Genomic DNA, 17,887 nt, shown 5'->3' with positions numbered 1-17,887 from the left:
AACATAGCAGTCAAAAAAAAAAAAATCCACTTTCCTGAACTTTATTAAAGAAAAAGCAATGATGGTAAATCTCGAGAACATAGTCAAATTTCTAGGATTCTTCCCCTGAAAATGTGACATTTGATTTTCAAACACATGCCAGAGCATACATGGTTCCCAATTGTACTAAGTAGATGAGAAGCTGAAATCCTAAAACGTTCATCTTCCAACTTTCCCCAGTCTGTGGTCTGTCTTTGGATCAGCAATAATTGCCTGAACAGCTACTATGGCTTCATTAATTTTTGTCTGTAGCTCTCTGAGCTCTTCTATATGCAGCAATCGCAGAATTTGAGCAGCTTCATTAAGAACTGCATCTATTTTATAAGAAAACTGCATTAATCAGTATTCAAGACCATTTACTTGCCCATTTCTCCCCCAAATATTCAGCTAGTCTTTAAAAGTTGAGTTCAAACAAAATCACTCACCTCCTGTGTCAAAACCAAGAATATGTTTGTCTAAAGCAACAGGCAAGCCCTTAAAAAGAAAAGGACAAAATGAAACTTTATAGTTAAGAATCATGTTCTTTTCTTATCTGTAACTGAAAATCAGCTAGCTGTTCTGTTAACCCTTTTAGCTGCAGTGGCAAGTGGAGAATGTTCTCTACATTTGCCTTTTGAGGAGTGAAAGAATGGCCTCTGCGTGTAGTGGGAAGCTAGTTCCATCCCCCATTCCTTCCCATAAGACTAGGCATATAAAGCAGTTGTTCCTTTCACAGCTACACTCTGTCACTGCTGCTATGGAAGGGTAGATGAGCAGGGCTGCTGCTGTCCTGTTTTAGCTCCAATAAGCAGCAGAGTACAGGGCAAATGGGATGGAATTACTTTTAATATTTCTGAACACATTAATTTGTCTTTATACAAAATCTAACATATGTATTACTTCTCTTTCAGCTAGCATGATGATTACCAGATTACCTAGAGTTCTTTGGAAATTACTCTAAAATCAAGGAAAATGAGCAGACTCTAAACCATTTAGTTAACCCATCAGTACCTCTACAGAGTTATGCCAAAGACGGCAACCATGATGCTGAACTCTATGGAGTTTACAGTAACAACAAGAACAGGCAGTCTAAACTCTGCTGGTCATACTATATAAAATCTATACTTTCAATGTTAGAAAATGCTAAGCTGTCACTATTCGATTCTTGCCTATTAATGCAAACCTACCTACACTCCAACTACTTTAAAATAATACAGTATATAAGTGAAGAAATAAACAGGCATGTAAATTCAGCAAGCAAAACTAACAAGTAGAATTGCACTGAGTGGCTTTCTATGTCAGTTTTGTTTTCATTTTATTTGCCAAGAGACCAAGGAACAGCTGCCCTAAAGATCTTGACCAAATGCCCCAAGAGCTAGTATGGTTATAAACAAGAATACTCACTGTAAGAACTTCTCCTCTATATTACTATTTTGCATGGTACCTTGAGGGGACACTAACTTAAGACCAGGAGGACTGAAAATTTTACTTTCCAAACAAAAGCAAAAAGATCTGGCTATGCCCTTATTTGCACTGCCTTCAAACCAAAGGCACTGTTTTGCTGCATCAATGAATGCACGAATGATTTTATTATGCCAGAACAATTTACTGTCTGTTCTACAGTGTGGGTGAAAGAAGCTGATCTTTAATCCAATTTCCAGGGGCCTAATCCATACATAATTAATAAGCAATAAAAGCCTTTAAAACAAACAGTGTTTTTTAGTGGGAACTACACTGCCCTGGCATTAAAAACCTTTTCACACTGCTGGGCCTTGCTAAAGATGGGATCAGAGGACAAAAGACATTGGGGATTTAGGAGAGAAAAAAAAAGGACCAGAATCTAGAATGTCCCTTGTGCCCAAGACATCCATCGCAGTATCTATGCACAGTAAGAAGCATTATCAGACAACTGCAGATGCTGCTGCTAATCCCTGAGGACATTTCTCTACACAGTCCAGTCAGTGAGACTTCAGGGAGAATCTGAATTTCTAGTGCACTTTATCTAAAATATTGCAGAATTCAGGGAAAAATAGGGTGTATGGTTTCCTTAGCCTACAAAGTAGGACCGAAAAATGACAGGTGCAGTCACCTGTACCCAGGAACTTACACTCTAATATAGTCTCTATGTCCCTACCCCTTCACCTGGGCTGGTCAACTAGCTCATGCAGGCCTTCAAACACAGATCTTTGTCCCTACCTACCATAAGAGCGCTGGCTCTTCAATCAGACTGCCTGAGTTCAACCACTTACCAACTAGATGACCTTAGGTAAATTACTTTCTCATAAGTGATGCTAAGAAATGTGAATAAAATGAGAACAGATTTCTCTGAAGAAACGAAAGAGAAAGGACAGGATTTAGGTCAAAAGAAGGAAATTAATAAAGATAACGTGTGTTCTATTTTCCAGCAACTAATCAAAATAACCCAGTAAATTTTGCAAGGTAAATACCCTAAAATAAACAACTGGGCATGTGCAATGGTTTGTGCTGGTAGACTGTGGGTATACTACCAATTACTGCTTTAAAGTATGAAATAAGTTTATTTTTCACTCAATAATGGCTATAATTGCTTAAGAACCAAATTCAATCCCACTGAAATAAGCTACCCTTTCTCCAACCAGTTTTAACAAAGAATGGTTATCTTAAGCAGATACATAAAAAATTTGAACTCATGACAATACCAGAAGAAACGTTCATTAATAATTAATTTAAAATTTATTGGAAAAAAATAATGCATACCTCTTTCGTTTGATTTGCTTTAGCAACTGCATCCTGTGTCAGGCGCTCCTGGACCAAAATGCGAATTGCCTAAGAAACGCAAAAGTAGTTTTTATTTTTTTATTAGCTGTTCACCTTTTCTGTTCTGAAATCTAGAGAATAAGGATACCCAATTTGATGAAGTTAGTTCATTAACAAAATGTTCATTAGCAAAATCAGCCAATAAAAACAAAACTGCTGACAGAATGAAAGTTTTCATGTTAATACTTTATAATGTGGAAAGATGCTCTCAACAATTAAAAGCATTTTTTGGAATAGGTAATTTATATGCATGAAAAATTTTAACAAAGGATACGTGGTTTAAACAAAAAGGGGGGGGGGTCCTCCTTCTTACCCAAGACTCAACCATCCCTCTAGACAATCACTGGAACCAGATTACTGTGTATCCTTACAAGGATTCGATTGTATTACAAGTACGCTCAAGCATAAATGCGCACATACACGCAAACTCCTGACACAAAGAGTAGCACATCGTACACACTGTCCTTGACTTTTGTTCATTTAATTATAGTAAAATGTTTTTACTTCCCTCATACAACACTTTTTTTCTTCATCACCAAGGTGTTTTATTATGGCAGACACAAGTGCATTCATGTACCTACACACACTCAAAAACCAAGGTTTTTTAAAATGGAATTTTAATTAGTGGATGACAATTGTAACTGAAGGGTAGAAACTTGAAAACTTACTAATATAACAAGCCAAATGCTACATTTAAAAGCCATTATACCAGTCTTTAATAGGGGTCACAAATTTATTAATCAGTCTAGTTGCAGAATAGTCAATGATGTATGTGGCAAATCTATCAAGAGGTTTTCCATCTTGTCATGGATTGTTTGAATGCTTCATGCAACTTACAATTTTATAAAGCTTTTGATTATTGATTTATACTTTTCCCATTTGGGTTTTTAAAGTCTAACAAAAGCACCCCAGGTATGCTAGTCTCTTTGTCTTCTTACTCAGTTTATGATTAAAGGTGACATGACCACTGCACAACTGTGCCAAAACAATTTACATAATTCCTGAGTAAAGAATGAAACTCTGAAAGAGCTAAATTTCGATAAAAACAATTTATCTCATTTTTTGAAGTTTTAATTTATTTATTCATTTAAGTAATCTCTATACCCAAGTGGGGCTCAAACGCATGATCCTGAGATCAAGAGTCACATGCTCGGGACGCCTGGGTGGCTCAGTTGGTTAAGCAGCTGCCTTCAGCTCAGGTCATGATCCCAGCGTCCTGGGATCGAGTCCCACATCGGGCTCCTTGCTCCGCAGAGAGCCTGCTTCTCCCTCTGACTCTGCCTTCCACTGTCTGCCTGTGCTTGCTCTCGCTCGCTCGCTCTCTGACAAATAAATAAATAAAATCTTTAAAAAAAAAAAAAAAAAAAGTCACATGCTCTACTCAATAAGCCAGCCAGGCAACCCAACTTTTTGTCTCTTGGCATCCAATATGAGTTGAGAAAATCTGAGTTAACATGCAGATTCAGTGTAGAGAATTATAATAATCTAGAAATAGTTTTTCTCTTGTTACAACTATCACTTAGTATAAACAATTCTAAAAAGTAGAATAAGTTACGGCTAATCTCTTGTGGGTAAAATGGAATTTAACTATAAAATTTACTGCAAAGTAGATTAAGGTAACTTACATGTATAAGGTATAGTCAAATGCTTGTCAATTTCTCATAAAATCAGTAATAATTTCTATAATAATTTCCAAGTCTGGAATCTTAAGTATCTTAAATATTACTCCTGTCCCTCCATACCGGCCCATACTGTCAAAGTTATGTGACATAATCTTCTGAAGTAGGAGTATATTCTTCCACTTAGAAATAAGAGACCTCTTTCACATCACTGAGTTCCCTGAAGTACAGATATGAACTGAGTGGCCTATATAGGATGGGGCACTAGGAAAACAAAAACATCTCCTCAAAGAGATTCTGGGGTACTTTTTTTTCTTTAAAGATTTTATTTATTTGAGAGAGAGAGCGAGTGAGCATGAGAGGGGAGAAGGTCAGAGGGAGAAGCAGACTCTCCATGGAGCTGGGGAGCCCGATGTGGGACTTGACCCCGAGACTCCAAGATCATGACTTGAGCTGAAGGCAGTTGCCCAACAAACTGAGCCAGCCACCCAGGCACCCTGGGGTATGTATTTTTTGACCAAATTTACCAGGACTCATTTTGGCATTTTCTATTATCTTAGTTAATACAGATCACAAATCTTTGAAAGGACTGACTAAATAGAAGTAGAGACATACAGAAAAAAGAAGAGACCACATGGTCAGAGTGCCTAGATTAAAATTCTGGCTCTCTCATTTTCTGTGTCATCTTGGACATTATCTATCCTCTTCAGGTCTCAATTCCTTCGTATTAAAATGAAAGGATACCAGCATCTACCTCCACTACCTCCGGGATTATTGGGAATGAAATCCTCTTTGCCAAGGACTGAGCACAGTAGCAGGCACAAAGTGAACACACTTTGGTATTAGCTGTTATTAGATAATCTAAATAGACAAAATCCTGAAATCTGCTTTAAGTACCACATTCCTCCACATTCTGGCAATTTAGTCATATATCTGTATGTCAAACAGAGGTAACTTTTAGAAAATGAGGTTTTTCTTCTCCATATAGTTTCTGTCAAGAATCAAGAATATGAAACCAACCTTAAGCATTACCAGGTAATCATCATGACGCTGAATCTGAAGAAGGTTAGCCAAAGCCATTACACCAGCCTTAAAATCAGGATTATTTACTATAAAAGATTAAAAAGGAAACTTAAAGCTCTGCAAGCATGTAATTATAAACATATATATAAGCACATAAACTTACAAAAAACATTTTTAATTTTCCAATAACAAGAAAAAAAAAAAAACTTCGTTTTTAAAACTGCTGCTGCTGAGAGCAGTGTAGGGGCATAGACCATTAGGTAAACTGATGAGGTCAATGGGTTCCCTATTGATCAGCCACATTGACCAAACCATAAATTACCAAGTTAACTCATGTTAGGATTGTGCTGTAACTTTTTCTGCAAGGCACATTTACATGGGACTTTTAAGTAGTATTTCTTCCCAAAGGTATTAATTTTAAACTAGATCCTTTCAGTAGACAATTTTCCCAAAAACCTTTTCTCTAAGCAGCTGTAGTTTGTCTAAGCAGCATACTATACTAATTCATAAGGGTAAGGAGCTTATTAATCCATGAGAGTAACTTGTAAATTATAAGTCCCAATGGGTCTCTCATGAAAGAATAAATTATTATAATACAATCTTTATACTTTAAAAAAGAGAATACTTAAAGGTATCTGGAAATGAAGATGACAAATTTTACCTAACTTGTCTCATGTCATTAGATTAGAAAAAATATTTTACGCATCCAGGAAGGCAAATAATCACCACCATGCTTAAATACATATCAGATCCCCAAATCAGTATGAAGAAATCAAGGAATAGCATTCTAACATTCAGATATTCAGCTATATGAGGAGGGAGAAAACATACTATAAATGCTAATAAAAACAACAGAAAATAAAACATCAACATAAAGCATTCCTAATTTACCAAAACCAAGTCAACCCAGGGTTCCTCATTCTAGGAAATAAAAAAACATGTAAGGGACCAAAAATGTTGATGATATGCACTTATATACTTACCATCCAAATTGATCAATGGCTCTGCATTTTTAGCTGCATTGTCAGCATTTTTTGTGTTATCAGGTACCAAGTCCTTGTATTTTTCAGCTGTAAACACAGGCAAAAATAGTTTGTAGAACTGTACCTTAAGGTAAAATAAACATTGCTTATTTACGGAATTTAACTGAGCCAAACTGATTTTAAGCGTAAGATAACTCACCCAAAGTTATTTTTATGCTATAAAAAAATCCATTAGAAGGCAATGTGATTGTAGCTTTCTGATTAAGCTAAAATGATTACTGAAATATCTATACAAATATCTCTTCATTAACATTTCTAAAAGTGAGACATTTCAAACACCATCTACATTTGAGAAGAGAGGGTGTGCATTTACAGTCTGCTCAGAAACTTGGCAGGGGTAGAAGAACGGAAGTAGGTAGAGGTTACATGAGATTAAATACAGACTTACTAAAAAGTTTTTTTCCAAATTTTTTGAATGCCATATATGAAATCCAAAAACCTTGTCTTCTAAAAAAAAAAAAAATCAGCACTTCAAATACACCACCATCAAAAATAAACCTAAATTAATCATATGGAGACCTGAAACTCAGAATTCCAAAGGCAGGTTTATTACCTTCACTTGAGAAATACCTAACAAAACTTAAAAAGACTTTACAAATACACGTATTTAATAATAATTCACTAAACTTAATGCCCAAGATGCCATCTTTGGTTACAGCGCTTCTGTGATTTCTGAGTGAAACAAGAGGGAAAATAAAAGCATCAAACTTGGGATGCCTGGGTGGCTCAGTTGGTTAAGCAGCTGCCTTCGGCTCAGGTCGTGATCCCGGTGTCCTGGGATCGAGTCCCACATCGGGCTCCTTGCTTGGCAGGGAGCCTGCTTCTCCCTCTGCCTCTGCCTTTGCCTGCCTCTCTGTCTGCCAATGCTCGCTCGCTCTCTCTCCCTCTATCCCTGACAAATAAATAAATAAAATCTTAAAAAAAAATTTAAAAAAAAAAAAAAAAAAAAAAAGCATCAAACTTTAAGTCAGACAGGGGTTAGTGTAAAGGAGTTCCCACTGGCGAAAACTGGAACAGCGTGAACATCAAAGCAACAAAAAAACATTGTGCCCCCCGAGTAAAAGAAGAATCCATATATCTACACTAATTTAAATAAAAATATAGTGGAGAGAAGAGAAAGCGCCTCTTTACAGCAAAAAAGCCAACAAATAAGTGTATAACAAATGATGAAATTAGAAAAACTCCTCTAGCAATCATCAACATAGTAATGGACTCAGGCAAGAAAAATCAAATGGAAGCTAAAGGTAAAGTTTGGGCTCAAGTTTGAAGAGCAAAAGCATACTAACATCATCTCAAAGTATCTCCCCACAAGATACATATTAATTACAGAGGGGAAAATATTAACTTTACAGTGAAAAAAACCTTATCGAAGTGATGAGAACAACATGACCAGTAACAGGGCATATTACTACCTTAAACGAACACATTAGTTCTGTGTTATTCTTAACAAAAGTACAAACCTTGAACCTACTTATGAAGAAACCTCAAACAAACCCAAACTGGGAGAAATTCTACAAAATGAATGTCAGCATCACAAAGCACAAATAATGACTGAGTAAATGTTCCAGATGATAACAGGCTAAAGAGATATAATAACTGAATGAAAAACATGGTCCAGGACTGCTTTTGTTTTTTGCTCTTATAGAGAACATTGTTGAACTGGTGAAATGTGAGTTGTAACTATACATAACAATACTGAATCAGTACTGTAATTATGTAAGATGGTGTCTTATTTATTTTCTGTATATGTGCATTTAAGCATGTAATGGGGAAAGAATGTTTTTAAGTTATCAAATGATTGAGAAAAAATTACATATGTGCATATGTGTACATAGACAATAAGGCAAATGAAGTAAAATGTTAACATTTGCAACATATGGAAATGTGAAAATTCTTTGTACTATTTTGCAACTTCTGTAAGTCTGAAATTACGTAAAAGTTAAAAGAAAAACATTTTAAGTGAGATTTTAATCACCTTAATTGACAAGCTAATGAAAGGATTTAAAAAATGTTAAGGCACAGACAATAAAAATCCACAATGGTTTCATCAAATAATAAAAAATTTAAATACCTTAAATATCAGAAGAAAGCAACATATTAATGTAAAACAAAACAACAATAGCACCTCCTGTTGATAAGGGACAGTATTACTACTTTAAACACTTTTCCAAAAAATTACAAACTTGTTTTCTAGTTTAGACTTTAAATATGCTTTTGATACTACTTACTTTTCAACTATAATTCAACTAAAGCTTCAAATAAAATTCAACTACAATTTTTCCATATCAAACATTTACCGTATTTCAGATGCAAACTCAGTTTTGTTTCGTTTCGTTTTTTTTTTCACTAAAAAAGACCATGCTGTTATGTACTTAAATGTACTTAAGAGCAACTGTCAACTCCAAGGACACACAATCATATGGCATCTACTGTTCTTGGTACCTATGTAACCTAAACTGCACTATTATAAAAACGGGACACGTGAAATAAAAAAAGGGTAAAAAAAAATAAACTGAGATGTGAAAATAATTTTGGGGGAGAATAGCTGAAAAACACTGGAAAAGCTGGAGAAAATTTTGTTGCAAATTAACTAACAGTTTCCACCAACTCAGACTACAACAGATTTTGCTGAAGACCCTAAAAGTCAACTAATGCTACCAAGGCTTATGATTACATTTTACTTATAAAGAAAGAGAATCACAAGTGTTTTCTTTCTAAACTAAAACTGAAAGTAAAGAAAGAGCTTAAAACTTTCCTGAAGATTTCTGCCATAAGGCTTCTGAAATTTAAGTCTGAGGAACCAGCAAAAAAACAGCTGGCTGATGCTCCGTAGCAGTATACATAAGCATTCATACACTGTATTCACCAAACATTTTTTAAAGTTGATAAACACATCTACTGTATCTGAGAAACTGTGTCTGATACTGTGGCAGTAAAATCGTGACTAGTCCCTTGCATCCCCACCCCTCAGCCCCAAAACATCCATTATCCCAATTTCTGGAACCTATGATTATGTTATATTACATGGCAAAAGGGACTCTGCAGATGTGATTAAGGACCTTGAAATGGGCGATAATACCGGATTATTCAGGTGGGCTCAATATAATCAGAGCATCCTTATAAGGGGGGCAAGAAGATCAGAGTCAGAGAAGATGTGACAATGCAGAGTCACAAGGGAGATTTGAAGCTGCTACGCTATAACTCTTAAGATAACCCGGCTAGAGTCCGGGAATACAGGCAGCCTTAAGAATGCGAAAAAGACAAAGAAATGGATCTCCTATAAAGCCTCTAAAACGAACCAGCCCTGCAGACAAACTGACTTTAGCCAAGTAGGACAGATGTTGGACTTCTGACCTCCAAAGCAGAACTGTAAGATAATGAATTGTCTTAAGTCACTGAATTTGTGGTAATTTGTTACAGCATCAATGAGACTGGTAGAAGTATTACATAGGGGGAAAAGGCTGAGTATCAACTTTTTTAATTTAATGAGGCAAGCAAGACACATAAACAAAATGGCAAGTGACGAATGACAAAAAATATACAAGGCAAAGAGCTATGAAAGTTGAGAAAAAATATTACTGTTGCTAGGTGCCATTTAAGCTGGATCTTACAATCATGAATAGGATTTAGATGTGTATAGATAGACTGACATGAAATAATGGCCAAGGAAAAGTGTAAGCAAAGAAATCTAGGGGAGATAAAAAGATTTAAACAGGAAACAGCACTCTTATAGTCTGGCTGGGATGTCAAGTATGTGAATACTGGTTAAATGCCAGTTATCAAAGGCCCTGAATACCAGGCCAAGGATCTGGAGCTCTTTTCATAGAAAAAGGGAAAGCAATGTTGTTTCTGAATATATAATAAGAGGTTCTTTGAAAGCAAAGTGTGGCATTCTAAAACATTTATGTTTCAAAAAGTAAGCCTGGTGGGCCATGAGAATGAAAACAAAGGATGACACTAATGGGAGAGGAGTCTGAAAGATACTATCTCAGCAGAAAATTAAGAGCCTAAACCAGGGTGGTAGCAGTGGGAATGAAGAATAAAAGGTACAATGGACATCGGAAAAGATGGATGGTGACAGAATGGGAGGAAAAAGAAGACAATGATCAAAAAGGCTTCAAAAGGGACACTTGGGTGGTTCAGTTGGTTATGCATCGGACTCCTGGGTTTCAGCTCAAGTCATGATCTCATGGGTCCTGAGGCAGAACCCCGCCTCGGGCTCCATACTCAGCAGAGTCTGCCTGATGTTCTTTCCCTCTGTTCCCCCACCACCACCCCGACTCTGTGTGCACACATGTATGCTTTCTAAAATAAACAAATCTTAAAAAAAAAACAAGGCTTCAAAAGCAGAAGATAAAAAGGACTGGGAAGTGACAACCAGATAAAAGAGAAGAACATAAAACTCAGAAGATGCAGGTAAGATAAGATAATTGGATCTTGACACTGGCAGGCCTTTCAAAATGAAATAGTCTAATGAGAGGAAACACAAGTTTACTGGAAATTTTTTTAACTACAGGTACTAATACTAAAAAGTTTCCAATATTATTTTTTTAAAATATTTTGTTTATTTATTTGAAAGACAGAGATCACAAGTAGGCAGAGAGAGAGAGGGGGAAGCAGGCTCCCCGCCAAGCAGAGAGCCCGATGCAGGGCTTGATCCCAGGACCCCGAGATCACCACCTGAGCCGAAAGCAGAGGCTTTATCCCACTGAGCCACCCAGGCACCCCGTAAAGTTTCTAATATTATTAAGTGTCTATAATAAAATAACATGAAACATATATAATAAACATATTTTGGCCTATAGTACCTATTGGCATTAGATCTATGTTTCAGTCTCTTGTGAAACTACCTGCTGCAAACAATACTCTGAAATCCTATCAATTCTAGGACTCTAACAATTTAATCCAGAAGGCTAAGGTGCAGACTGTGAAAGACAGCAAATTTACCAATTTAATGTTACTTTGTGAGAAGACAAATACCAGGAAACACCATTCCCAAATTCTAAAAGAAAAATCTAAATACCAATGAAAGATAGTTGCTTTTAATGTCTTATGATAAAAACAAAAACAAAAAAACAACTTTTTTGAAGAAAAGTCTTTCCTAGATAATTTAGGAGTTATAGGGGATGAGAAATGAACACAGAAGGATGGTTATGAAAGTAAACTTTTCACCAGATGCTAAAAAGGAAAATGGGGATATATTAAACTTATAATGAACCAGAGGTGAAACAATGTAAGACAGAGAAACTCAAACTATTAAGTTCCTACTCTGAAACACTCCTTTTGTTCCCTTTTCTCTTCCTCTCTTTAAAACACACATTCCCCACAAAACATACCATTATCTCCATATTCAAGTCTAACAGCTAAACCAAGAAGCCAGTCAATTGCTTCTTGTCGATCTTGAATCTTGAAAGGACAGTTAACATCTTTGAGATACTGTGAAGAAAAAAAAAATCTAGTTTCATTATTACTATAATGTCACAGAATGAAAAAAATGGTAGAGTTGAAAAGAGATCTTAGTTTGGATCTCTAAGAATATAAACAACATTTACATTACTAAATTGTTGATGTAATTATATAATCCAAAGGAAGGAAACATTTAAGTGTACCACTTAAGGAAAAAAAGTACTTCCATCATGCTTTTTCAAATTTTTACTTTTGGAGATTCCAGGTAGGGCGCCATTGATCTAAAACAACTTCCTTATTTTACAATGAGGAAAAAAGGCCTAGATATTCACACTTGCCAACAGTTACACAACTTGATTGAGAACTTGAACACAAACTTTCTGATTCCAGGTCTGAAAACACATGGAATGATTTAAAAACAAACAAACAAAAAGCTTTCAAAAGAAGAATATACAAATAAACCAATTATTTTCTAAACCAAGCTTTCATATTATGGAAACGCCACTGAATACAGTAAGCCACGTGACACATGTAGAATGTAACCAACCATTTTAGATGATTGCCAGAAACTGTGTAGCCAAGAGACCACTGTCCTTCAAATGGTCTCTTAGGAGCTAAAAATCTTGTTTCAGGAACAACACTATTAGTCAAAACTTCTCTAACTCCTCTTGGATATCCTTTTGGGCCTAATTAATAGATTAGCACTTTTTAGCTGTAACTCATTTTCTAACCAAAAATTTCATACCCCTGCTAATAAAGAAAACACCTCATTCACAAGATATGGTCATGATGCAGAAAACAAATCCACCTTCAAAGTATAAAAAATTACCACTATTAAAGATATCCAAAGTGTCTCATGATCTGAAAGTAATTCCAAAAGTTACGAATCCGTTTGCTGTGGCAAATAAAAATTAAGTCAATTTTCATATTTTTAAGGGAAAATACCTTACTCTTCAAAGTAACATAGCTGATTAAAATGTTTAATATAATGATACTAGAAAATGTGATTTTTATTCTAATTTGAAAACAATTCCCCTTTCTGTAAAAATGTTACTACAATTAAACTAAGTCAATGGGAAAATTATTCTAGCCACAAAAATAAGCTATATCCACAAAACTTTTCAGGATTATTTGTAATTTTTTTTTAAAAGATTTTATTTATTTATCTGATAGATCACAAGTAGGCAGAGAAGCTGGCAGAGAGAGGAGGAAGCAGGCTCCCTGCTGAGCAGAAAGCCCAATGCGGGGCTCCAGCCCAGGACCCTGGGATCATGACCTGAGCAGAAGGCAGAGGCTTTAATCTACTGAGCCACCCAGGTGCCCCTTCAGGATTATTTATATTGTACACAACAATGGACATCTTTGTATGTTAAACAGAACCACAAACAAGAAATAATCTTAGTTTTCAAGCACATTTAAGTCTTACTTTAATAAAATAAGTGTGTTATCGCTATCTTTTGGTCTAGGAAAAAATCTGATTTAGGTCACCTTTACCATTTATAGAATACATGTGACCATTTATTTAAGAAACCTCATGGCGTTTCCAGACAAAATTTTCTAACACTGAAAACTTGCAAAAGGTAGTATTTGTTTTAAAGACAAACATAATAAAGTTAAATCCCTGAAATCCCAGCTTTTCTAACACTGATCTTCTTAACTTTTACTTATTTTAAAAGAACAAAGTAATTTTAAGCTTAACTGTCTTCATAACATTTTTAGAAAAGCTCTCTGTACTACTTTTGTTTAACTTTCTAATTCATTACCTTTTCAAAGAACTTGGGCCAGTCACTGCTGTGGATGTTTCTTAAATTACCTCTGTCTTCAATCTTGTAGTGTCTGATTTTCTGGTCTTCAAGCCAAACAATAAAGTTTCTAAATTCTGTTTCATCTGCAACAAAAACATTTCGTAAATCACTAGAAACACTAGATAAGAACACTTTCTTCTAACAAATAAATGGCTTCGTGGATTTTTTTTTTTTTTTTTTTTTTAAACTCAAGAGTAAATTATCTGAGCTGCCTGAAATAGAGGAGTTGAAAAGTGCAGGTTTTGGATGAACGGAATAACAAATATCAAATTCCGGCCTGCATTCATATTCCAGCTACAAACACTCAGTGGTTGTGTGAACTTGGGCTAATCACCTTAAATTATTGTGCCTCAGTTTGAGTTACAAAATGAGCATAACAGGACTTTCCTCTTGGGGTTGTTATGAAGATAAAATAAAGTTAATAAAAGCGTCTGGCACACAGTTTTGCTACTTAAGTGTTGGTTATTATTCCAGTTCTTTTGAGAGGGGAAAATGAGGGAGGACTGGGCAAAGTTAAATTTACAGTAAAATACAAGAAACTAAATGACAACACAGAAGAACAGAAAATATCATTGTCATTTACTGTCATAAATGCAAACGGGAGAAAAGTTCATTCATTTAATTCTCCCACATCTTTCTGAGGAAGGTAATATCCCCAATTTATACATATGAGAAAACTTAGGTCCAAAGATTCAAATCTAGATCAAAGCTCTACTGCTACTGACCCCTTTTTATTAAATAAAGTAGAAAAAGAAGGTTCTGTACATTGATATGCTTCTACAGGAGATCAACAAAACACCCTTATACTGCTCAGAAACCATTTTCAATGTCAAATTCAAGCTGCCATTAAAAAGTCTTGAGGATGATACAATGGTCCTAGTACCCTGGGTTGTAGGGGACCACTTTCAAACTTGTTAGTCTACCCAAGGCCAAAAAACTCTGGAAGACATGAGAGTAGTGATTGAATAACATGTACTGAATAACATGGGTACCAGTGTTAATGCATTTTAAAAGTTTAACGCTGAGAAATCCCAAATACCTTTCCATTTACAATTCACCCGCCCCGATCACCTGCTATTAACTTTTTCTGCAGGACTCGACAAGTCTGTTACTGTGCGTGCTTACCCCAACACTGTCGGTCCTGGACTTAACTGTGCAGGATCTCAAACTGCTGCGTGGGGTCCCACTGAGCCCACCCCGCCATCACCCCCTAGTTCCTGGAGGGCAGTGAACTAGTCTCTTAAGTTACTCAGCACCTTCCCCAGATTTCAGCAATGTACTGAACGTATCGCCCAATTACCAGGGGAACCATGGGGCTGAAGGGCTAATTGAGAAAGCGAATACTCTCTGGTGTGCTAAGGGTGTGGGTGGAGGTTGCCGGTTGGAGTTTAGCAAGTGCACAAACTGTTTGTGCCCAGGCAGGAGTGCGTGAGGGGGGCTCCGAAGCCAAGGGGCGGCGGAACACGGGTGCTGGGCAGCTGGGCCAGAGGAACCACCCCCTCCTCCCCGCCCGGGGGGAAACAAGGCCGCAGAGGGTCCGGGTGGAGAGCCCGGGTGCGGGTGCTGAAGGGGCGGCCGCCGGCGGGGTCACAGAAGCGCGGCCGGCCTGGGCCGTCTCACCTTTGCAGTTGAAACCAGCCGGGTTGTGGTAGTCAAGGGCCGTCAGCTTGCGTCGGAACATGGTCCCCGCGTCTCGCTCTGGTCTCCCGGGGTTCGGCCGGGAGAAGACAGGCGAGGAGGAGCGGGCGGCGCAAGCACCGGCGACGCGGCGAAAGGGCGGGCAGGCGCCTGGACGCTCCGAAATGACGGCGGCCCTCGCCAATCGGTGCTTAGGAACGGCGGAGCCGGCGAATGCCCACCAATCGCGGCTCTGGCTGAGGAGGCGGGACCACGTCAGGGCACGTCGACGCTCAATAAACTTTATTGTCAGCTTCCTGGTTGTACAATAGGCAGAAAGCGGCTGAAAAGCCAGTTATCCCGTTTTCCGGGCCAGGTTCCTCTTGCTTTTCTTGTCTTCCTGATAGAGCAGGCAGAGAATAGTCAATGTAGAGTTTTTATTAGCCATTCCTCCCATTGGGCCATAGAAGTAGTGTTTAATAATTTTAATGTGTTCATTCATTCATTTATTATGTGCCTCCTACATAATAGGTACTCTTTTTTTTTTTTTAAGATTTTATTTATTTGAGAGAGAGAGCGCTCGCTAGAGAGAGCACGAGCGAGCGGCGGGGGCGGGGAGGTGGCGGGGGAGGGAGAAGCAGACTCCCCACTGAACAGGGAGTCCCACTCCAAACTGAAACCCAGGACCCTGGGATCATGACCTGAGCTCAAGGCAGACACTTAACCGAGTGAGCCACCCAGTGCCCAACAGGTGCTCTTCTTACACTGCTAATTCAAAGACTTTCAGCAGGGTCCCTTTCAGACTAGTTGGGAGAGATCCACAAGTAAACGTACAACTGTAACACTGTGTGATGGTTCCAGACATCACCACCAGCTGCGGAATCTGACGCCAGAAACGGAGCCATCCTTTACTACCTCTCACCCCTAGTCATAGCATCTCATAGATCATCCATTCCTGTTGTTCTCTCATGTCTCAGATCCTTCACCTCCTCCCACCTCAAATCAGGCGTTTATCATTTTTGCAAACTCCAGTGATCAGATTTCTTAGGGTCAGTCTTGCCTTCTCCAATCCATTCCCTCCCACCCACTTCAGCAACCATAGTGCCTTTCTCAAGCAAAAAACTGTTTATAATTTTTTAATGGTTCGTATCATTGGGTGATTCCCTGTTGCCTTTTGGAAATAGTCAAAAGTACTGTACTTAAGACTGATCAAGTCCCTGTCTATTTTCAGACATTGGTGAGAAAGCAGTGAGCAAGATAGACCAGGCCCCCACTTTCACATAGTTTAAAAGACCACCGAGGCAAGACAAACGATAAAGATAAACAAGCATAAACTGTGGCTTGAAGATGGCAAGGAGTTCACCAGGCAGTCAAAGGGTAATGTGTTTTCAGGGAGGCAAGGAAAGAACAGCAGCATGATCCAGAGTCTGGAGGGCAGGAGAGAGTAACAGCTGATGTGACAGTGGACAGAGGTGGGGCCTGATCAAGAAAGGCTTTTCATGGGGCACCTGTGTGGCTCAGTGGGTTAAGCCCCTGCCTTCCTTTCATGGGGCACCTGTGTGGCTCAGTGGGTTAAGCCCCTGCCTTCCGCTCAGGTCATGCTCTCAGGGTCCTGGGATTGAGCCCCGCATCAGGCTCTCTGCTCAGCAAGAAGCCTGCTTCCCCCTCCCCCACCTCGCTCTTTCTGCCTGCCTCTCTGCGTACTTGTGATCTCTGTCTGTCAAATAAATAAGTAAAATCTTAAAAAAAAAAAAAAAAAAAAAGAAAGAAAGAAAGAAAAGAAAAGAAAGGCTTTTCATGCCATGCAAAGAGGAGCTACTGAAGTTCTTGGGAGTAAGCCAACTCTATATGTTTCATTTCATTTCAACAGATTATTATTTAACACTGTATTAGCATTTGTGGGGCATATAAATAAGGTATTTTCAGGAAGTTTAATAGCAAAGATAGATATGTAAATAAATACTTATAATCTAGAGTTAGAAAGTAATAATTCATGGGAAATACAAAGTGTGCTGTCAGATCAAAATACAGGTTTCCCCCACCATCTAAAAGTAGAGTGTTCCTCTGAAAATTTTTGTAAGCTATAAATGGTGTAAGCAAAAAAGTATTTACCATTAATTTACATGGAAAAAAATTTTTAAGTGTTCCCAGACCTCAAAAATGACCTCTCTTAGGCTTTTCTGATACCTTAAAACACATCTCACTAATGAATGTACAGAATAAACTAAAATAAAGCACAGATGCTCACAGATAGTTCAAAGCGCTGAGGCTTGATGCAGAGTTGCTGACTGTGGTTCCTGGGGAAGGGGGCTTGGTGGTGCCACTGTTGCTGCTGTCTCTAGGATGGCTCACTGCAAAACAAATGTTGCAAACTATTTTTGCTTTTCGTCTTTTATTGTAAAAGCTAAAATCCCCTTTCTTTCAGTTAGCAAAAAAAGGGGCTGATAGAGGTCTTTTGTAATGGTTGCTCAACTGCCTTCAGCTCAGGTCATGATCCTGGAGTCCCAGGATCAAGTTCCTCAGCCGGCTGGGTCTGCTTCTCCCTCAGACCTTGCCCCTC

The 17,887-nt window shown here is 37.9% G+C and overlaps 1 protein-coding gene across 1 annotated transcript; it reads right to left on the bottom strand.

Moving 5' to 3' along the window:
* Window positions 1-10: 10 nt before the first annotated feature.
* On the bottom strand, window positions 11-15,518 carry RTRAF (RNA transcription, translation and transport factor). The gene is made up of 8 exons (XM_059373201.1): window positions 15,331-15,518; window positions 13,669-13,793; window positions 11,836-11,935; window positions 6,440-6,526; window positions 5,454-5,542; window positions 2,755-2,823; window positions 465-513; window positions 11-353 (listed from the first exon to the last, which is right to left on the bottom strand). Exons 1-8 carry the CDS (start codon window positions 15,389-15,391, stop codon window positions 199-201), a joined length of 735 nt encoding a protein of 244 aa, XP_059229184.1. The 5' UTR covers window positions 15,392-15,518; the 3' UTR covers window positions 11-198.
* Window positions 15,519-17,887: the final 2,369 nt, after the last annotated feature.

This window comes from Mustela nigripes, chromosome 13 (assembly GCF_022355385.1).
Source record: "Mustela nigripes isolate SB6536 chromosome 13, MUSNIG.SB6536, whole genome shotgun sequence".
Classification (NCBI taxonomy): domain Eukaryota; kingdom Metazoa; phylum Chordata; class Mammalia; order Carnivora; family Mustelidae; genus Mustela; species Mustela nigripes.
The sequence above is the reverse complement of the archived record's forward strand: the minus strand, read 5'-3'. Positions and strand labels throughout refer to the sequence as shown.

What these genes read in the sequence shown, in the direction of transcription:
- RTRAF (XM_059373201.1), bottom strand. Translation starts at nt 15,391, where the DNA reads ATGTTCCGACGCAAGCTGACGGCCCTTGACTACCACAACCCGGCTGGT. An exon ending in ACTTGAATATGGAGATAATG is followed by an intron (nt 6,527 to 11,835) that starts GTATGTTTTGTG and finishes CTGTGTTTACAG; the next exon opens with CTGAAAAATACAAGGACTTG. An exon ending in GCCATTGATCAATTTGGATG is followed by an intron (nt 5,543 to 6,439) that starts GTAAGTATATAA and finishes AATCTTTTATAG; the next exon opens with TAAATAATCCTGATTTTAAG.